At 48.7% G+C, this 22,130-nt stretch overlaps 1 protein-coding gene across 2 annotated transcripts; it reads right to left on the reverse strand.

The window, feature by feature from the left end:
- Nucleotides 1-139: 139 nt before the first annotated feature.
- PTPRN (protein tyrosine phosphatase receptor type N) lies at nt 140-15,320 on the reverse strand (the record flags this gene model as incomplete). Of its 2 annotated transcripts, XM_080932750.1 has the most annotated exons (23): nt 140-211; nt 433-506; nt 691-755; nt 1,277-1,330; nt 3,658-3,824; nt 4,165-4,284; nt 4,384-4,461; nt 4,670-4,743; nt 4,885-5,032; nt 5,132-5,332; nt 5,760-5,978; nt 6,429-6,493; nt 6,629-6,708; nt 6,977-7,063; nt 7,270-7,544; nt 8,651-8,688; nt 9,062-9,193; nt 9,626-9,980; nt 10,063-10,321; nt 11,894-11,990; nt 13,354-13,467; nt 13,632-13,682; nt 15,197-15,320. In XM_080932750.1, the coding sequence occupies 23 exons, from the start codon at nt 15,318-15,320 to the stop codon at nt 140-142; spliced, it is 2,949 nt and encodes a 982-aa protein (XP_080788876.1). The 2 variants fall into 2 exon arrangements, with proteins under 2 accessions (XP_080788876.1, XP_080788877.1); XM_080932751.1 differs by lacking the exon at nt 6,977-7,063.
- Between the last annotated feature and the right edge of the window lie 6,810 nt (nt 15,321-22,130).

Below are 22,130 nucleotides of genomic sequence, written 5' to 3' on the forward strand. Positions count from 1 at the left end.
CCTTCCACACTGGGTTGGAAAGGGCTACCATGCCCAAGTCGGACCAAGGTGGCAGATGGGTAGGGGCTAAAGAGTGGGTGCACAAATGCTCACACAGGCAGGAGCAGAGGCCAGGACGCCCACCGAGGTGCCTGGGGGCTCACTGGGGCAGGGCCTTGAGGATGGCATTCACCTCCTCCGCCACAGCTGTCAGCGCAAACTCAAACTGGTCCTGTGCAGGGCCAGTGGCAGAGGGTCAGGGGAAACCTCGCCTCTGCCTCTGCTTCTGTCCCAGGGGACATTGCAGGGGTGGAGGGTGCTGGGAATCTGGAAAGAGGGGAGTCTTCCAGAGGGATATGGGAGTGGAAGACTGCTGTTGGTTTCTTCATGCTGGCCACAAAGAGAGTGCTCAGAAAGGGAACCAACTAGGGATAGGCAGGGAGCAACGGTTACCTTAGAACGGACAAGGCCAGGCCGCTGGTCACGGACATGCTCCAGGGTGGCAGCAATATCAATCTCCTTCACTCCTGGGGATGGGGGGGAGGATGCTTAAGAGGGTATCCAGGGGAGAACATGTCCCATACATCCTGAGCATCCTTTGCAAAGGTTGGAGATGGGACCACATACTCCCTAGTGGGTTATCAGGCCCACTGGGTGCTGGGGAACCAGGAGGGACCAGAGGTTGTGGGTTCTGTGGGGACGGGACCTTACCTTTCGCCATGCGATTCAGTACCATGTCAATAAGGATGTAGGTGCCTGTCCTCCCTGCTCCATCACTGAAATAGGAGATGGTGACAGACAGGTTTAGCCCTGACAAGGCAGGAGGGGAGCAGACATGGGGGTTGGGTGGGGACATTGGCTGATAATTAGAGTCAGGCCTGACAAGAATGTTAGTGAGTCATGGGTGAGACAAGCCTGAGTAGCAGGCCTGTGAGCCCTGGCATGTCCCCAAGCATGGGGACGACTAGGAAGGACATCCATGACTCCATTTTCAGTGGAGGCAGCAGGATGGAGTGGGAATGGCCTTCTACAGCCTGGGATCAGGCTTTGTTTCCAACACTGTGAGCTGACATTCTTCTGGCGTGTGTGCGTGTGTGCGTGCGTGTGTGTGTGTGTGTGTGTGTGTGTGTGTATGTGTCTATTTTTAACTCATTAAAGACAGGGTGTGCCAGATTTGGCTCCTGTCTGCTGCTCACCAGCATCCAGAGGCAGCCAGGAAGTGTGCCAGGAAAAGGGTCAGAGGGAAGGATGGGATGAGGAAGGCCCCCAGCCCAGCCTGTGGCAGGTCCTTACCCACCTGCAGTGCACTATGATGGGGCAGGACCGGCCTCTGTAGCACTTGTTCACTTTCCTGCAATGACAGGTGGGTGTCAAGGCCAGAGACCACCAGCCGGAAGGAAGGAGAGCACCAGTCACAGCGTCGTGTGACTACACGCCGGCTTCCTCACCCGCCTTGTGGAAAGCACAGAGCAGTGAGTGACTTGGAGAGAAGATTCAGGGTTGGTGACAAAGGACCACATCTGATGTGGGTGGCACTGGGCTGGATCTGTCACTTGGGAGCCACATGCCCAAGCTGTTAACCGAAATAATGGGTTTAACTTCTCAGTTTCCATGCCCGTGAAATGGGAGGACAGGGACCGTTTGTTAGGATGTTAGGAAATGCCATAAGATAGCATCCATAAAGACCTTCATGCCGCCAGCGCTCACTGTGAATGTAAGGATGGAGTAAGAGCCAGTTCAGAGCCGAGGCACTCTGGTAACTTCCAGGCCCCCTGTTCTATCGCCACAAAAGCTATGCCTTTTCCAACCAGGCTCTTAGTCCACACCAGCGCTGATATCAGGTCACCAAGATGCATTCATTAGCAACAATTACTTTGCTCTAGCTGTCACATGCCAGCTGAATTTATGTAATTCTGCTGTAAGCCCCAGTAATTGTTGTGTGGCCTTAAAAAAAAAATCTATGGAGTGACCCTACAGTGACTCTTACCAGGGATTTTGCTAGGTTTTTTTTTTTTTTTTTTTTTTGTTTCTTTGTCTTTTGTTTGTTTAGATTTGGTGTCAAGCCAAGACCTCATCCATACTCTATCACTGAACTATCCAAAACTTTTACTTAAGTGGAGAAGTAAACGGAGGGAAAACTGTCGTCGAGATACATTCATGATAAAATAATCCATTTTCAATAAAAGGGAGGGGAGAATTTCACCAAAATTTAAAATAATATATATATTAAAGGGGGGGCGGGCGGCTGGAGAGATGGTTCAGTGGTTAAGAGCACCGACTGCTCTTCCAGAAGTCCTGAGTTCAGTTCCCAGCAGCCACATGGTGGCTCACAACCATCTGTAATGGGATCTGATGCCCTCTTCTGGTGTGTCTGAAGACAGTTACAGTGTACTCAAATACATGAAATAAATCTAAAAAACGCTTACTTTAAAAAATATTAACATTACTTATTATTCAGTGGTAAGGACTGAACCCATATTTTTGTGCATGCTTGGAAAGTTCTCAACCACTGAGTTACAGCCCCAGCCTTGTTTCATTATTTATTTATGAGACGGTTCTAACTAAGCTGCTCAGATTGGACTTGAACTTGCAGATCCCCTGTCTCAGCCTCCTGCACAGCTGGGATTACCGGTGACTGACTAGGCATTTTTAAATTGGGGGCGGGGGGGACTGGAAATAATTTAATACTCTGACATCGCTTTCAAAATATGCCTCAGGATGCAGGGTAGTCAGAAATCACTGTCACCCTACCAAGGTCCCCACCTAAACTCTGCCCCTCTGCCTGGCGCTGAAGACCCAGGCCAGCTTGGCACAAGACAGGCACAGAAGGTTTCACTATAGAGGCTTCTCTGCCATCTGTGTGTGTATAATGGAAGGGGGTGTTGGACGCATGGCCTGGTCTTTTTGTTAAAACAGGTTACGTCCGTCCCTCTGCTAGCTTCTGCCTCAGCACCTTTCCTACCTCCGCCCTCGCCTCCCCATCCCCCCACCCCCAATTCCCCAGCAGCCCATGAACTTCCTGAAGGATAATCTTGTTCTCTTTCTAAATTCCTGCCCCAGTTCTCCAAGCAGGCCTCAGGCTAGTTCCTTCTCCACCCGCCTGCCTGTTCAGTCCCTGCGGTTGCCACATCTGCCGATTACCACTTTTGTGGCAGTTCAACTGAAGTGAGAATATCAGCGGAGACGACAAAAATAAATAAACGATGCTGGCAGCTGTGCGACTGGGAGGGAGAGACAGAAGGGAAAGGTATAGAGGGAGAAATGAAGACAGAAGCGAGATGCGAGAGAAGAGTGAAAGGAAAGGGGAAAAGAAATAAAAATTAGAGGCAAAAAGACAGTAAGAAAGACGAGGATGGAAGCTGGACAGGAGACAGTGAAAGAGCGAGCGGGCACAGGGCTGAGGGCCAGACGCTAGGAGATAAAGCAGGCCCCAGCAAAAGGAGCGGGGAGGGGAACTAGACAGGGGAACCCCGCCTGCAGGGAAGCGGGCAAAGGAGCCCGACCGTGTTGTGACTGCGCGAGAAAGTGGGTGTGAGAGGCACCAGGTTCGGGTGGGACGGCCAAATTGTCAGCACTGGTTTGAGGATGGGAGGCTGGTGGAAGGGACAGAGATCAAGGGCGAGGCTCCTTGATCAGACCTTGGTCCCCAGGAAGAGCTGATGAAGGCAGCTTGCTCACCTGCGGAAGTCCAGCAGCGGGCGGGTGGAGGCCGGAGTGCCCTCTGCTGGCCAGCTGAGGAAGTGGAACTGGGTGAGCGTGCGCGTCTCCTGGGTCTGCACGTTCTTAAGGTAGAAGCTCCGCACCAGGAAGTCCTCGCACCAGATGTGCTCAGACACCAGGTTCACCTGTCAGGTATTCGGCAGGGTCTGAGCCTAATGTGAGCACGCGCTCCGGTCCCCACCCGCCTGCTCCCAAGCAGCGCAAATGTTAAATATTTCAGGAGGTGAAAGGCGGTAATTTTACTCTTTGGATATTTATCCCCCCCCCCCCCCCCCCCGTCTTACATATGCATGGCTCTCAGTTTTATCAAAGTCCCTACAAATGCTTTTTGGTGCTGGACGGAACACACAATCTTTCATGTATGTATGGTGTGTGTGTGTGTGTGTGTGTGTGTGTGCATCTATGCATCTATACATTCATATTTAAAAGGGCCACCATCCACCCCTTACTGTTGGGTACACTGACCTCATAGACATGGTAGAGGGAGGACCCTTCATCTGGCCAGTAGCGGTCACACTGTTTGACACCGTCCTCCACCAACGGGGTCAGCATAACGATGACAGTACAGCCACTCTCCCACACCATCTAAGGACAGAGAACCAGGTAAGCAGTCCTCTGGCCTCCCTGGCCCTGGCTGGCTTCAGGGACCTCTGGTTCTGAGAAGAGCCCCCTCCAAGAGTGCACCTGCCAGAAGTCTGCGATGGTGTGGGACAACGGTCCCTGTGTGGCTATGTAGGCCGGCATCCGAGGGTCATGCTCGATCTAAAGGTAGAGAGAGGATATGTCATGAGCCAGAATGAGACGGGCCAGCCTTCAGTGAGGCTCGGTCAAGAGTGGGCCAGGCTGTGGGGGGTGGGGGAGGCTGAGAAGCCTATATTTTAATCCGGGAACATGGGCTCTATAGTTTCAGGGCTTGGTTGGAGTAAGACATGACTGGGGTGGAAGTGTGGAGTAAAGAGGAACCACTCACGATGGGGCTGGCGTTGATGTAATCACTCCGAGAAGGGCTACTCTCCACTTTGAGCTTGATTCGGGCATGATCATCTGCAGGGAAATCACGAATGACCTTCTGGCATCAGGACTCTGCCACCCAGCCCAAACCAGGAGCCCAGCACCTTTCCCCCCCCACCCCAGAATTGCTCCTGGCAGAGTTATGGGGCCAGGCGGGGGCCACGGCTCACTTACAGGGTAGGAAGTCAGGGTGGCGGTTCTTCTTGATGTTGCCCTCATCCTGTGCGGTGGCACAGGTGTTTGGCTCTGCTTGGTAGGCACACAGGGCCTGCCACTCCTTGGCCAACCGGTCCCGGTTTCGAAGGTGATCTTCCATGTATGCCTGTAGGAGCACCACAGCCCGGCTCTGGGCCACACTGCCGCCCTGCCTCTCCTGCGGTTCTGTTCCCTCCCCCACTTTAGGCCTGGGCGCTTTCCTGACCAGAATCATGTGTCCTGTGGAGATGTCCATGTTGGCCTGCGCAGGCTCCTCGCACCAGGACGGTGTGCTGCTGTGGGAACTGGGGCTGGCCTGCGCCGCGTCACTGAACTGGGAAGACACACTGCTCACCCTAGAAGGCTCTGGCTGACCCTCTGCCCGGTTAAACAGGGACTTTGTGGCCATGTGCTGGCGACACAGGTCCTGCAGAGGAAGGATTGGGTGAGGCTGGGGCCCCTTAGGATCCCCCTACAAAGGTTTCTGAGCCACAGGCTGGAGCTTGGTGGTCCTGGAGGTATAACGGTTGCCCAGCGTGCAGAGTGCGCCGAACAAACGCTGCCTCAGATTCCGCTCTGGAGCCTTAGGCTTGTCTCTGATCAGTGGGATGAGTAAGGTCTGAATTCTTTTCTGCCTCGGTGCTTTTGACAACCTCGGATATCACAAAGTAGAATCCCAGAATCATATTCCTGGGAGGAATCATTTAAAAAGTATGTCACAACACCCCTTCCAGGATTTCTCCAGCCTCTGACCAGACAGGACCTCAGTCTGCCCACACCCTCGCTCCACACAAGACGGGGTCTCTCAAGCCCCTTGTACGTCTTTCCCTCCATGAGTTTCTATAGCTTCACACCTGGTACTCAAAAGTAGTGTCACCGTGGGCCCCCTCCGGCCCCAGCGCTGCCAGGCGCTCCTTTTCCCGCTGTTTCGAATGATGGCGCATACACAGGGCCACTGCCAAAGCCACTAGTAGCCCAGCGACACCTGCCAGGGCCACCAGAGTAAGCAGCACTGAGCGCATGGGAGATATGCCATGGGCTTGTCGGGGAAGGACTGCAGCTGCTTCCTCCCTCTGTAGGAACAAAGTCGGAATCAGAAGGATGCCGGCAGGGGAGACTAAGCCTTGACTCCTACTTAGGCCACCTCTAGGGACAAAGCTGTGAAGGCAGGGGTATGAAGGTAGCAGGCAAAAGGGCATATAGCGTCCTTCCCAATCCACATTGGACCAACTCAAGAGCCAGAGACTGCGGGTGACCCCACTAGAAGGATTTCCATATAAACAGAGGGGGGAAAAAAAAGATGTTGGCAAGAAAATGATGGTATAGCTTTAAGAATGGTCCTTCAGGAAAGCGCCACTGCGCCATCTGCTGGCCAAAATGAGAAGTACAGAGAGACGGGATGCATGGGCAAGAAGGCTGGTGAGCCTAATGAACTTTCAACCCTTTAGTTCTTGTTCTTGTCTTCTCTCTTGTGCGCAGTCAGACCTACGAGGGCTTTGATGGATTGTACAGTTGGTGCTTACCTGTCCCACCCCTGTCTGCAAAATCTGGAGCCCTGTCTGCGCTTCCAGTTCAGACTTCACCAGCCCTGCAGGAAGGGTGCAAGCCAGGCTCTTTTCAGCTCTATGTGGGCTGGAAATAGTTTAGGGGAGCATCGGCACAGGATTGGGAACCGAGGCTGGGGTCATGCTGAGCCTGGGCCCGAGGATAGGGCGGGATTTACCAGCTTGCTGGGTCACGTCTGCCAAAGACAGGTTCTGCTCATTGTGCCGGATTCGGAAGGTGACAGCTGGTCCCACCACACTGCCAAATAGGAAATATGTCACTACGCGAGACTCCAGACTCTAAATAAAGAGGCCAGAACTTCGGAGCAGGGATTCCCGCGAGAGTGTCTAATGACAGGCAGACTAAGGATGGGGCTAGCAGCAGGCCTACATGTGGCTTTCCTGCTTCGACAAGTTGGGAGCTCTCTGACCCCAGAGCTGTCTTCCTCTCTTCCCTAGACCCTTCAGTAACGCCTCACTCAGGCTAGACCCTGCCTCCCCCCCCCCCCCGGAAATGGCAGCCCCACCTGATGTTGATGAAGCTGCCTGAGGACATATGTATGTGTTCAGCCAGGATCTCCAGAAGCTTCACTCCAGCCGCCAGACTCAGGGGTCTGCAGGAGGGGAGCAGGCAGAGGGAACTGGTGATTCCCCGGCACTCTTTTCAGACAGACCACCGACCACCTCTCTGCCTTTTTTTTTTTTTTTTTTTTTTTTTTTTTTTAAACAGAGCTGGACTCTTGCTCTCTGCTTCTTGCCAGACAAGCTAAAACCCAACCCCCACGGGGACTGGAAGGGTTCTGCAGGCTGCCGCACTCACTTCTGGTCAGTGACTATATAACCATACTGCTCAGCTGAGGGTCGAGCGGAAGGCTGTCCCACCACTGTGGGCTGGCTCTGGCCCAAGGGACTTTTCTTCTCCAGTAGGACAGATGAGATGCCCAGAGGACTGGAGGTCTGGGGAGGTTCAGGGAAACCAGGGCTCAGCACTTGCTGAACTTCGCTGGAGGTGGGGCTGCCAGTGGGGTGTCCAGGAAGCAGGGGTGTGGGTGGAGCCTCTGCTGTGTCTCCTCTATGCTTTTGTTCTTCTATAGTCTGTTGTAGGAAAGGAGGCAGGTGTGACCTCTGGGGTGGAAGGGCAGGGGCGAGGTGGGGGGGGGACAGTCACATTTGGGGCTCTAAACTCTTTACAGTGGAATTTAGGACTATTTAGCTGTGACCCCCAAGGCCACACAGTGCGTAACAGAGAGCATATCCATGGAATGCGAATCAAATGCGTGAATGAGGGAATAAAGGGTTTGGTGAGAGGAATATGGTCTGTAAATCACAGAATGGGGCTGGAGTGTGTGTGTGGGGGCGGCTGAGCCCGATAACTAGGAAAGTAACAGAAAGGCAACAGGATTTAGGCTTTCGTTCAGTGGCAACTTGTTAGAAGCCTACACCTAAGACAAAGACAAAGCTCATCCAACTACAGCAGGATGGAGCCTCCACCAACACACACTCACTCTCTCTCTCTCTCTCTCTCTCACACACACACACACATACTCACTCTCTCTCTCTCACACACACACACTCACACACTTACACACACTCACACACCAACACATACACATACATACATACTCTCTCTCACACACACACTCACACACCAACACATACACACACACATACTCTCTCTCTCTCACACACACACTCACACACTCACACACACACTCACACACCAACACACACACACATTCTCTCTCTCTCTCACACACACACACTCACTCTCTCTCTCACACACACATACTCACTCTCTCTCTCACACACACACACACTCACACACTTACACACACACTCACACACCAACACATACACATACATACATACTCTCTCTCACACACACACTCACACACCAACACATACACACACACATACTTTCTCTCTCTCACACACACATACACACACACTCACACACCAACACATACACACACATATTCACTCTCTCTCTTTCTTTCTCTCTCTCTCTTACACACACACACTCACACACTCACACACACCCCACTGTAGGAATCACTGGCACCTGAAAGGTTGAAGTGAGGCCACAGGTGATTATTTGTAGTCTCTGGGCCTTAAAATGAGGGACCAGAGGACAGATTCTGAGTCATGATCTCAAAGCAAAGGGGGTGTGGTTATGAAGCAAGGAGGTGCTGGAAACTCACTTTCTTGACATCAGCTCCTCCCACATTTACAGCCCCTCCTGTAGAAGCATGAAAAGCAATAGTCAGGAAGAGAGTCAAGACCAAGGTGAGAAAGGACCAGACTCCCAAACCTGTTTTATCTTTGTGACCCCTGTCCTGTTAATAACCCCAATGCCATCCTTGCTCCCAGGCTCCTACTCACCACCCCCTGAGCTTCCCACCCTTTTGCTCCCTGTCCTCAAAGGCATTCTCTTTGCAGCCTGGCATGCTGGACCAAGCCTATAATCTCTCCGGAGGTAGAGGCCGGATGGTGAGTTTTCAAATCATCCTAAACTACAGCAAGACCCCATATCAAGAAGAAGAAAACCCCAAAAACTCTCCCCTCAATAACCTCCATGAATATTATTGAGGCCTCCCTGACTGGACACTCACCAAGATTTCTTCCCGTGCCCTTGGGCAGCAACTTCAGCAGGGTCAAGAGGGTAGAAAGCTGCTCCCGGGTCAGCTGATGCAGCTCTAATCCATAGCCAGCCAGGACAGCAGCCAATCTCCGCAGACTTACATCTGCTGGGAGCCAGACATGGACCTTAGGGCTGATGGTGAGACACCGATGCACGCTGATAGGTGGGTGCCCGCCCATTCCCAGACCTTGAACACACTTGAGGTGTGCCAGGTGCACACTCCACTGTCCCCACATCGAAGCTAAGGCCTGTGTAGGTCAGCCTGTCAGTAGACAGTTAAATGTGTGAGTGAAAGGCAGGATGCCAACTGTGGTGACGTGCACTTGTGATCTCAGGACTCAAGGGTCTGAGGCAAGAGGACTGCAGCAGGTTTGAGTCTAGCCTGAGCTAAAACTGAGTTCAAGGATAGCCTGGGATAAGAGCAAGACCTCGTCTTAAAAATAAAATTGAAATATAATAAAGGCCCCGGGCAGACAGAGAGATAGATGCCCCCTCCCTCCACACACACAGAGACAGAAGCTGAGGACACTGTTACCTGGTTGTACTGCTTGGGGAGAGGACTTCTCCCCAGGAGCCCCTAGTACTTCATCCTCATAGCCCTCTGAAGAGTCCTCTGCCCGGCTGCTGCCCCCTTCCTCTGGCAACCTTGGTGCCTGGGCCCTGCCAGGCACTGGCAACTCTTGGGCCATGTAGAGCAGCCCTGAATCCTGGAAAAGCTGAGCAGGTGAGGGACCTGTAAGGTCGCCAAAGGAGTGTCCAGAGTGAGTTCCCAAAATGGCCTTGGAGGCGCTTCGGCTGAAGAGTGCGGGACCTTCAGCCTTAGGCAGATGGCTAACACCAGCTACTCCAGAGGAGCTCTCGGAGCCCCGGGAGCCATCTCGGGAGCCAAACTGTGGGAAACCAGAGATGTGGGTGAGAACAGAATCAGGGCTGGGTACTGGGCTTGGGGCTTGGCCAGAGTGGAGGGCTCACCTCGTGGAACAGGTGAGGCTGTAGCAATGCAGAGTCATAGGTCAGAGCAGGATGCGGAGGCTGTGGGGGCCCTAGCAGATGCTCCAAGAGAGGGGGCAACAACTCAGCCTGCAGAGAGGACAGTGGGGAGCTCACCCCAGCTCCATTCCCACCCCCTGGAGGCCGAGGGAGCCCCTGGGCAGCAGGAGAGGAGCCATCGGGATTGCCCTGAGAAAGCAATTCCCCTGCAGGGCCTGGTCTCCTAGGCACCAACCCAGACCTGGGGAAGAAAGAAAAGGAGAGAGATAGGAGAGGAGGGAGGGGGGAGGGGGAGAGAGAGAGAGAGAGAGAGAGAGAGTTGTTTTGTTTGTTTGCTTTTAGGTTTTTCGACACAAGTTTCTCTGTGAAGTCTTGGCTGTCCTGGAACTCACTCTGTAGACCAGGTTGGCCTTGAACTCAGAGATCCATCTGCCTCTGACTCTTCCCAAGCGCTGAGATTAAAGGCATGTGTCACCACCACCCAGATGAGAGATTTGTTTGTATATTTGTATAGGACAAGGGTGTAGACAGTTTACATGGTTGAAGTTGGACAGAGTTGGTGTTTTAGAATAGCCATGTTCTTTTAAGAAATGAAGAGGAAAGATGGGCTAGAGGGCATGGGGATGGAGGTAGGCTAGAGAGGCAAGCTTGCCAGGGTAGTTTGGTATGTCTCTGTGTATGTTTGTGTGTGTGTGTGTGTGTGTGTGTGTGTATGAGTGTGTGTTTATGTGTATGTGATGAGTGTGTGTATGTGTGTATGAGTGTGTTTATGTGTGTATGTGATGAGTGTGTGTATGTGTGTGTATGAGTGTGTGTTTATGTGTGTGTGATGAGTGTGTGTATGTGTGTGTATGAGTGTGTGTTTATGTGTATGTGATGAGTGTGTGTGTGTGTGTGCTTATGTAGGAATCAAGGCCTTGTGTATGCATGATGATTCCTCTAGCACTGTATGTGCCTAAACCATATATACATGTCTTTGAAACATGGCTGCACAGGCTATGGAAGCTCAGAGGGTGATGAAGGGGAGATGGGAGCAGGGGAAGGTGTAAGGGCATATATGGGATGGACTGTCATTGTAGGTACTCTGCATTGTCCCTGTGTGCTGCTCCCCGCCCCCAGCTCTCTAAGTATATGTCAAACAACAGAGACAGCCCTGGCCCCATCACTACTGCCCTCTTGGACCAGGTGTCATTTCTGAGCTCCACATGCCCTTCTTTTGTCTGAGAATTGTCTCTAGAGAAGCAATTCTCAATATGCGGGTCTCAAGCTCTTTGGGGGTCGAAGGACCCTTTCATAAGGGTCACCTAAGACCGTCAGAAAACAGAGGTTTACATTGTGATTTCTAACAGTAGGGAAATGACAGTTATGAAGTAGCAAAGAAATAATTTTATGGTTGGGGGTCAGCACAACATGAGGAGCTGTGTGAAAGGGTCGCAGCCTTAGGAAGGTTGAGAACCATTGATGTAGAGGCTCTCACCACAGAGGGATGGTGCTGTTTCCTGCCATTCACAATTCCACACAGGAACAGACTGGTTAGGTCCAAGAAAACTCTAGTTTGTTCATAACAACTACTTTAATTCTTTTAAGATGTCAAATGCCAACATTTTCTCAAAGTATCTGCCAGCGTCCTGTTTTGCTAGATTTCCAGGACAAACTCAGCTCCTACTGAGCACATTATGCTGTCAGAGGGAAGGACCATTCTCAGTGTGGTTTAACCTATGCCCCCGTCTACTGACCTTGGCGCCTCCACCCCCTGCCTGTAAGGAAGGTCACCAGTTTCAATAGTCTAAGGCTGTTGAGAAAGGCTGCCTACCTGTCCCTTGGATGGGGCTCTTGGGGACGAAGCCTGGGGATGCGCTCCATCTCCTGGGAGATCACATGCTGGGTGAGGTCATCATGCCAGGACAAGCCTGTCAGGAAGCAGCGTAGAGCAAAGTTGACTTGAGCCTGAAGGCCCAGTTCCAGAGCTAGTGGAGGCCAGGAGTATACCCCACTCCCTCCAGTGAGTTGTGATGGGCAGAGTGTGGGTGGGGTGAGAAAGTGCCAGGGATTGGAGACAGGATGGGCGAGCTGAGCTGCCTCCCTGCTGCCATCATCTACTACAACTTCTGGAGTCAAACTGCCCGGGCTGGAATCCAACTTTGGTTCCTGAAGAACCGGGGGATTTGGGCAAGTTGTTAAGCCTCCACTCCTTCATCTCCGGTTCTCGTGGGACCTCAACTCTCTCATCTGGGCATACGTGCCTCCTAAGACTGCTGTGATAATTAAAGGAGCATATCATGGAAGGCAGTTTTGTGACGTGGAGAACTCTTAACAAATGTCACTGCCACCGTCATCACTGCAGGTCTCCATCCTGAGCCTGGGTCTTTTGTGGAGTGGGAGTAGTACACACTCTGTAGGCTTCTGTAGAAATATGGTCAGGAGAATGAGATCCTCTATACGCCTGTACCATCCTCCTCAGGTCCTCCCAGCAGATCTTGTTTGACTCATTACCCATAAAGCTCTGCTCTCAGAAGAGATCTCTCATTTATTCTAGAAGGACCACACCTCATTCTCCTCTGTTCTTCCTTCTATGGGTTTATTTATATACAGTCAGGGTCCTATTATATAGCACAGGATGACCTAAAACTCATGGGGATCCTTCTGCCTCAGTCCCCCCCATCCCCTGAGTGCTAGGACCACAGTTGCAGGCCACTATGCCCAGCTCCTGCTCTGGATTCATAATCTGGGTTACTTGTGACTCATATCCTGGGACCTGCAAACATCTGGTCCATGCATTAGAACTGTCTGTGTTCCTGTTACAATCAGCTCCTCCAAGTGACCACTTTGTTGCAGCAAACTTAAGACATGAGATAGAAGCTGGATGCAGAGGTACGTGCCCATGTGCCTGTAGTCCTGTACATAGAAGGCTAAGACAGAAGGACCACTGTTAATCCCAGGCAAGCCTGGGCAATGTGATAAGTTTGGAGCTAGCCTGGGCTACACAGTGAGAGCTTGTTTCAAAACAAACAAAATTCCAACAAACCTAAAAATTAATTTCCAGCAACCTCAGTTGTAGCCCTTTTGTGTGCAACTCCAGAGAATTCATATGTGAACAGCCCATCTCTAGGGTCATCATGTTTATTTTCCCCCTTATCCAGCAAAATCTAAGAACCTGGGGCTTTACAAATGGATATAATAATTATGTTGTATGAAAAGAAAGTGGGTGAGGCCCTTTAACTCCCCACCCCCGCCAAGTTCCAATCTCTGAGTTCCAAGGCAACTAGACCTCACCTTGGGACATGAGTTGCCGGAGCACACCTTGTAAGCGCTGGAGAACTGGGGAAGTGACTTGTAAGAGGGGCCGTGCCTGCCCCACGCCCACCTGGCACTGTCCAAACAAGCCATCTAAAAGCACAAAGGTCCTGTTGTCAGGGCTTTTGCAGGAAGCCTCCCGCAGATGGACAATGCTCTCTCCCCCTTCTCTGACTTTAGAGTTCTGTTCCTTTGCCCTCCTCACAGCTGGCCTCTCCCTCCCTGTCTTTTGAATCCTATGCTAGGGCCCTGCTCACCTTGAATACAGACTTCCAGATGTGAACAGAGTCTGCGGTCAAACAGACAGCCTGTAGAAGAGAAGATGCTCAGAACACAGAGAACGGTCAGATGACTTAGAAATAGGGGAAGCTGATATGGCCCGCTGTTTCTTTCTAAGGAAGTTTTAAGTTGGAAGGAGAGTAGGGAAGAGGCCTAGAAAGAACACACTCTCTCTCTCCTCCCTCCCCCTCTCCATACCAGACTGGGTATCTCACCGAACCTATCATTCATTCAGCACACCCAAGGGATTTGACTGTCTCACTTTCCCAGCACTGGGGTTATGCATGGATTTTTATATGGGTGCTAAAGATCCAAATTCAGGTCCTCATACTTGTGTGACAAGCACCCTACTAACTGAGCCATCTCTCCAACCCCAAGACCCAGAATTCTTGAGGAAGCGTGGGGTCTGGCTTTGGAGTCTGAAGATCTTAAGTTTCAATCTTGAAAAGACCCAAATTGCCTAAGCGGGACTTGGAACGTGGGAGGAGGGGAAGGTAGATAGATCATGTAGCATTGTGGGAGAATTCGTGGTCAAATTCAAAAGGAAACAGTAGTTTTCCAAATCTTTCAAAACACCCAAATTCTAGTGGCTTGGAACTAGATGTGGAAACTCCAGCACACCTCCCCCGCGTGGTAGGGAAGGGGTGCAGGTGCAGGTGCTTGGGTTCTGAGGTAGTCTGTCCCGGGCCCCCGAGTTGACGGCGCTGTCCGTGGTGCTGAAGCTAGGAGCTCAGGGCACGTCAGGAAAGGAGAGGTTTACCAAGGGAAGGGTGGCAGGACAAGGAGTGGCTACAGGAGCTCATTCTTCCGCTCTACCTTGTTAACTCTCGGCCTCACAGGAAGTACCATACACTGGCCTCCAAGCCAGGGTAGGGAAAGAGGGAGCCAGATGGAGAGGCTGCGCCCCTTCCCCCACGCGCCACCTTTCCACCCCCATCCCGGGCCCGTGAGTCAGCGCTGACTATGTCCGCTTAGATGTGAGTCAGCACCAGGCCCAGCTGTGGGGAGGGGGGGGCAAGGAGAGGACCCTCCCCTTTTACTCCTCTTCCGCTCCCTCCCCCCGCGCATCCCCCTTCTTATAGCCGACCAATTAGCAGCAAATGGCCTCTCTAGACTTAAAAGATAAACCCTGATCTCTGTCTCTAGCCAGTCACCCAGGGAAGCTGGAGCTGGGTGACTGGGGAGGGGCTCCTGCTGCTGGTGGTCGCCAATTCCTCCTTCTCGGTTTCCGATTCTTCATCGCAGGTTTCCACTTCGATGCCTCTGGCTTCTCCCACGGTCCTGTAGTCCCTCTAAATCTCTCGACTCGCGCGCGCACCCCCACTCCTCCTCCTGAACCTAGTCTTCCCTGGAGCCCACTTTTCCAGGTCCCGCCTGCGAATCCCGGCTCCACCTCCCAGCCTACGCCCCTTTCCTCACCTCCATCTCCCTTCGTCTCCTCTCATCTTCCTCACCCCGCACACCCCCCAACATTTATCCTACCCGAGCTTCTTGTTTTTGCGACGCTCCCCCCCCCCCCCCCCCCATCAAGTTTCCTCCTGACCGTGGGCACTGATGGCGCTGCAGCCTCCGGGCCGGCCGCTCAGCAACAGCAGGCAGACCAGCAGCCGGAGGCCCCCGGAGCCCCCGGAGCCCGCGGGACCCCCGGGCCGCCGCGGGCGCCTCATCCTTCCCGGCTCTGAGCGCTCGCTCTCCCCGCCAGAGTCTCGGCGACGTTGGTGGGAGTCAGCTCAGGAGCCTAGGCGGAGTCTGCCACTCCCCACCCACCTCCAAGGCGGGGTCTACTTGCCCCTCTTGAGGCGACCCGGCCAACTGCAGGCGTTCAATGACGACATCTCCACCCCCGGCTCTGGCTCTTATGCCTATTTGCGTCATACTGGCGTAAGAGCCCCCTCTTAGTCGGAGACCTACTCAACCTAAGCCTCCTCCACCATATAGTAGATTCCTCCCTAGAATTCCCACTGGGTCCACCCACTCCTGACCTGTATTCAGTTCCAGCGCCTCTGTCACCCTGGCTCAGGTTTGGTGAGGAGGACTCAAGTTCTATAGGGAACAGGAAAAATACGTGAGCAGGGAGTATAAACGCTTAAGATACCAGAATAGGAACTCTTACTGCGACTCCATTACCGCTACTGGCGTCATCCTGACAACCAGAGATGACTAGGTACACGCACTGAGATAGCCTTGAGTTAGTTGCTTACCAGTGTCTGAAGAGGCAAACAAGCACCTGCCCCACAAGGTGGTGGTGAGAATGCAGTGGAGACACTGCATCAAGACCTGGACCTGCACATCACAAGCGCTCCCACGCCTTAACTTCTTATCCTCTTGCAATCCACTTTATCCGGCTCTTGAAACTGTTTCCTTCTTCACTATTTGCATTTCTTTTAGTTGGTACATAGCAATTGCATACAAATGTACACGGATGGACGCAATGTGTCATGATCAGATCTGCATACCTGGCGTCATTTATTACTTCAGGCATTTATAATTTCTTTGTGTTGGGAACACACGGAATCTTCTCTGTCGGCTCATTTGAAATAGCCCACCAATTGTCGCTGCCTGGAGTTACCCTGGTGGGTTACAGAACACTTGCTTCCCCAGCTGCACCCCTGTGAGTACTACCACGTTATTAGCTCTGACTCCCTTATCTTCTTATCGACAATCTTATAATTTCTACACAAGGTACACATCACATCAGACTACCCCTCCCCCCAATTGCTCAGGTTAGACCATTTCCTTGAGCCTTATCACAGTAATTTCCTTGGTGTGTTTTGTTGTTGTTGTTAATACTCTTATTTATCCAGTGAGCTACAAAGTAAGTTTTCTAAAGTTCAAATTAATTACATGATTACCCTTTTACTGTCTAGTTGTTGTTTCTTTTTGTTTTGTGTTTAAGACAATATGGGTTTCCTGGTGGCTCAGCAGATAAAGACACTCACTATCCAAACCTGATGACCTGAGTTTGAGTCTTTGACTCCATATAAAGATAGGAGAGAATCAACTCTATGCCTTCTAAACTCTACATGAGTGCTGTAGCATGCTTTTCTCATGATACACACACACACACACACACACACACAGAAAGAGAGAGAGAGAAAGAAAGAGAGAGAGAGAGAGAGAGAATAAGGCCTTTATAAAGTAAATTTCTTTTTTTCTCTTTCTTTTTAAAAACTATGTATTTATTTTATATATGTTAGTACACTGACACACTGTCTTTAGACACACCAGAAGAGGGTATTATAGATGGTTGTGAGCCACCATGTGGTTGCTGGGAATTGAACTAAGGACCTTTGGAAGAACAGTCAGTGCTCTCAACCACTGAGCCATCTCTCTAGCTCTCCCCCCCTTTTTAAAAGATTTATTTATTTATTTATGATAAAGTTTATAACTTTTTATTTTTATTTATATGAGTACACTGTAGCTGTCTTCAGATACACACCAGAAGAGGGCATCAGATCTCATTACAATGGTTGTGAGCCACCATGTGGTTGCTGGGATTTGAACTCAGGACCTCTGGAAGAGCAGTCAATGCTCTTAACCACTGAGCCATCTCTCCAACCTCCTATAAAGTAACTTAAAAAGGTGAAATGGTTTGGTGGAAATCAACACTCACCTTTCACAGTTATTGGCATTTGGGGTGTGTTTGCTTCTTTTTAATATTTGTGATAAACAATATAAAATTTCTCATAAACATTTCAATATGTAACTCTATGAAATAAGGACACTTTCCTACAATAACGTCATTTAGAACTCAACTCATATTTAACTATCTCAAACTGTTTCCAAAATGTCTTTTTGGCTGTTCAAATAGGAACCAACCAAGGATCATGATTATATTTAATTCTTTCTTTCTTTCTTTCTTTCTTTCTTTCTTTCTTTCTTTCTTTCTTTCTTTCTTCTCTTTCTCTCTCTCTTTCTTTCTTTCTTCTCCCTTTTTTCTTTATTTTTCTTCTCCTCCTCCTCCTCTTTCTCCCTCTTCTTTTGGTGTTTTGGTGTTTTTGTTTGGTTTTGAGACAGGGTTTCTCTGTGTAGCCCTAGCTGTCCTGGAATTCGCTCTGTAGACCAGGCTGACCTCAAACTCTGCCTACTTCCGCCTCCTGAGGGCTGGGATTAAAGGCCTACACCACAGCTGCCTGGCTGAATATAATTATGTCCTTAATTCTTTTTAACTTAGCATATATATCTAAAGTCACATTCTTTCACTTTTCACATCGTCACGGAGAACAGAAAGCAGGTCATTTCCTGTGGACTCATCTTCTCAATCTGCCTCATGATTGATCTCTCTCCATCGCCCCTCTGTGCAACACACATGCCTTTGGTTTTCCCCTGTGTAAAGTGGGTTGTATCTTTTTAAATGTAAACAGAATATTGCTTTATTCCAGGAGATGCATAACACCTGGTTATGCTACTACATCGGGATGCTAAAACTGATAACCAGTCTAAAGTAGGGACAGTTTTGTCTTTCCTAATATGATGAGCATGAACATGAAATCCATGGGCTATGTTGGCACCATGGGAACATTCAGTTCCCATCAACCATACACTTTCCATCCAGTTCCATAGCTCTCTTTCTCTGCTGTTTGGTGTATGTTCAGGATAAAACTCAGTAGTTCTGACATGCTAGCCAAGTTCTATACCACAGAGCTACATCTCTCGTCCCCAGTGGTGATTATTGACTAAAATATATCATTCCAGTTCACAAATGTGTTTTCTTTCTTTTTATTACTTATGTATTTATTTATTTATTAACTGAACAACTTTATTTTAAAAAACAAAGATAAATGTACAGATTTTAAGCATTTTGCATAAAAGTATACGAATACATTTTTGTCAGTACTTGGTTTTTTTTTAAAGGTTTGATAGTGTGCGTTAAGGTCTTACTAGTTACAATGAGCATAAAGTACATGTAAAACAAGATGTAACCTGGAAATAGTCAAAGTTTTCTTGGTGTGTAAGGATTGAGCATAATGGTTTTTCATTTCTTTTTTTTTTTTACCTCTTGAACTTCATATACTCTGTGAGTTGTTTCTGGGGCGTCCAGAGCTTTCTGGGGTTAGTATCCAATTATCAGTGACTGCATATTATGTCTGTTCTTTTGTGACTGGGTTATCTCACTCAGGATGATATTCTCTAGATGCATCCATTTTCTTAAGAATTTCATAAAGTCATTGTTTCTGATGAGTAGTACTCCATTGTGTAAATATACCACAATTTTTGTATCCGTTCATCTACTGAAGGACATCTGGGTTATTCCAGCTTCTGGCTATTATAAATAGGGCCGCTATGAACATTGTGGTGCATGTGTCTTTGTTGTATTTTGGAGCTTCTCTGGGGTATATGCCCAGAGGTGGAATAACTGGATCTTCAGGTAATACTATGTCCAATTTTCTGAGGAATTATCAGACTGATTTCCAGAGTGGTTGTACTAGTTTACAACCCCACCAACAGTGGAGAAGTGTTCCTCTTTCTCTGCATCTTGGCCAACATCTGCTGTCATCTGAATCTTTGATCTTAGCCATTCTGACTGGTGTGAGGTGGAATCTCAGGGTTGTTTTGATTTGCACTTCCCTGATGGCTAATGATGTCCAGAACTTCCTTAGATGTTTCTCAGCCATTCAATATTCCTCAATTGAGAACGTTTTGTTTAGCTCTGTACTCCATTTTTTTAATAGGGTTGTTTGATTCTCTGGTGTCTAGCTTCTTGAGTTCTTTGTATACCTTGGATATTAGGCCTCTATCTGATGTGGGGTTGGTAAAGATCTTTTCCTACTCTGTTGGCTGCCGTTTTGTTTTCTTGACAGTGTCCTTAGCCTTACAGAAACCTTGCAATCTCATTAACTCCCATTTGTCAATATTTGACCTTAGAGCATGAGCTATTGGTGTTCTGTTCAGGAAATTTTCTCCTGTACCTATGAGTTCTAAGGTTTTCCCTACTTTCTTTTCTAATAATTTCAGTGTACCTGGTTTAATGTGGAGATCTTTGATCCACTTGCACTTGAGCTTTGTACAAGGAAATAAGAAAGGGTCTATTTTCATTCTTCTGCATGCTGAGTGCCAGTTGGACCAACACCATTTGAATGTTTACAGCGCCTTTGTCAAAAGTCAAGTGACCAGTGTTTTCTTTCTTTTCTTTCTTCCTTCATTCCTTCCTTCCTTTCTTTAGGTATTTATCAGCTGTCGGTCATTTCCCTGAAATAGATTGCCCACTGGAAGTAGAATGTATTTTTAACTCTTGCTCTTTACCCACTTGCAGACGAAGGAGTAGTTGAAATAGTTACTTCAATAGTGGCTAACGACTTTAACTTGTGATTTTTTTCTTTTTTGAGCATTACTATTTATAAATTCAATGTGCATTGTTCAGCCACAATAATTACTCTTTTGATATTCAAATTATCCCCAAACAACTCAGTGATAGGCTCTTAAATCAGATTCCAATGTCCTTTGAAACACCCTATCAATCAATAAACCTGCCTTTTTTTTTGTTACTCTGAGATGTACCAGATTTTTCTTTTTCATTCTCTCTGCAATATGGAAGTAGCCATTGATCTACAGGACTGGGTAGCTTTTAGTAAGGGCTGATTTTAGCGTCCAGGATCTGGGTGTTAGGGGAATAATGGCTACCAATTGAGCTCTGACTCTAGACCTTTTCTATGAACAGAGCCAGGATATTAGATAACACACACACACATGAACATACACATACACATGTGCCTACACACACACACTCCAACCAATATTTAATCATGCTCTTTATTTAGTTCTCTGTACTTGCAGTTCTTTATAATAATAAAAATTAATAAATTCTTAATAATAAAACAGTGAAGGCCTGGAGAGATGGTGAAGAGCAACTGCTGTACTCGAAAAGAACGTGGGTTCAGTTTCCGGAACCCATGAGGAGATTCACAACCATCCATACTGCCTTCTCCTGACCTCTGCAGGTACCAGGCATGCATGTGGTGTACATACATAACATGCAGGCAAAACAGTCACACACATAAAATAATACAGCAATGAATACATGTTTGGAGATAGACTCCTTGAAGCCTTGGCTCTCTATGCAGATTGGCCTGGAACTCAGAGACCTTCCTGCCTCTGCCTCCCATGTGCTAGGATAAAAATGTACACCACCAATGTGTACACATTTGGCCTAAATTTTGCCTTTAAATAGAACTTCTAAGGATATATCATCAAAATATTGTGTTTCAGGATTGTTTCAAACATCTCTTTTGTTTGTGTTCAAGTAGTTATGATTGGTAATTTGAAATATAATTAGGGGGGCTGGAGAGATGGCTCAGTGGTTAAGAGCACTGACTGCTCTTCCAGAGGTCCTGAGTTCAAATCCCAGCAACCACATGGTGGCTCACAACCATCTGTAACAGAATCTGACACCCTTTTCTGGTGTGTCTTAAGAGAGCAACAGTGTACTCACATATATGAAATAAAATAAATAAATCTTTTTAAAAAAGAAATATAATTAGGGCTGTTGTTTCAATTTATTTTTAGCTTCAGGGCAGTGCCTTATATCCTTTATATAATTTTATTTTGAATCTTTTGCAAAACCATACACTGTAATAAGATATACCTGCAGAAGTCTTTTGCAAGACATCTACAATAGGTCCCCCACTGACCATGTGTTTCGTTTGTTTCCCCCTTTAAAGCTGATACATTGTTAAATATCAAGGATAAGCATGCAAAACAAAAGGAAACATCTCAAGTTTTCATGAACTCTTCTTCTTCTTCTTCTTCTTCTTCTTCTTCTTCTTCTTCTTCTTCTTCCACTCCTCCTCCTTCCTCCTCCTCTTCCTCCTCTTCCTCCTTCCTCCTCCTCCTCTTCCTCCTCCTCCTCCTCCTCTGGTTTCTGCTTCTTCTTATGTTGTACTTTTCTAAAGTTAGTAATTGCTCAAATCTTTTCTCTGTGTCTCTCTGGCTTCAGCTTTCCCTTTTTGTAAGAACAGCAGCCACATCAGACTAAAGTTCATTTCGATGACCACATTTTAACTAATTCAGCTGTGACAGCCTTACTTACAAATAAGGTCATGTCTGGGAATTAGGATTTGAATACAAGTTTGGAGGAGACAATTCAAATCATCCCAACGGTTGCTGGGTGAGCTCACCTGTAAGACCTCTCCCATCGGTGTCATTTCTCACTCTCTTTTGGGTTGTGTTTCAGTCAGGAGCAATTCCTGCTCCGAACCCCACCCATATGCAGAAGCCTGAGACCTCACCTTGCTATCATTTTCACTGTCCCTCCCTCTTCAGTGATCCCTGTCTGTCAGGTGTGATTCAAGTAGTGTCACATGGTCCTCTACAACAACAACAAAAATGTTTCTATCTGGAGCTGAACAGTTGGCAGAAGAATGGAGCTTGGTTCCCAGCTCCTGCAGTGGCTCCTAACTTTAGTTCTAGGAGATCCAGTACCTTTCTCTGGTCTCTGAAGGCACCAGGCACACATATGGTGCATATGTATACATGCAAGC

Source organism: Micromys minutus, assembly GCF_963924665.1.
Source record: "Micromys minutus genome assembly, chromosome: 19".
NCBI classification, from domain to species: Eukaryota; Metazoa; Chordata; class Mammalia; order Rodentia; family Muridae; genus Micromys; species Micromys minutus.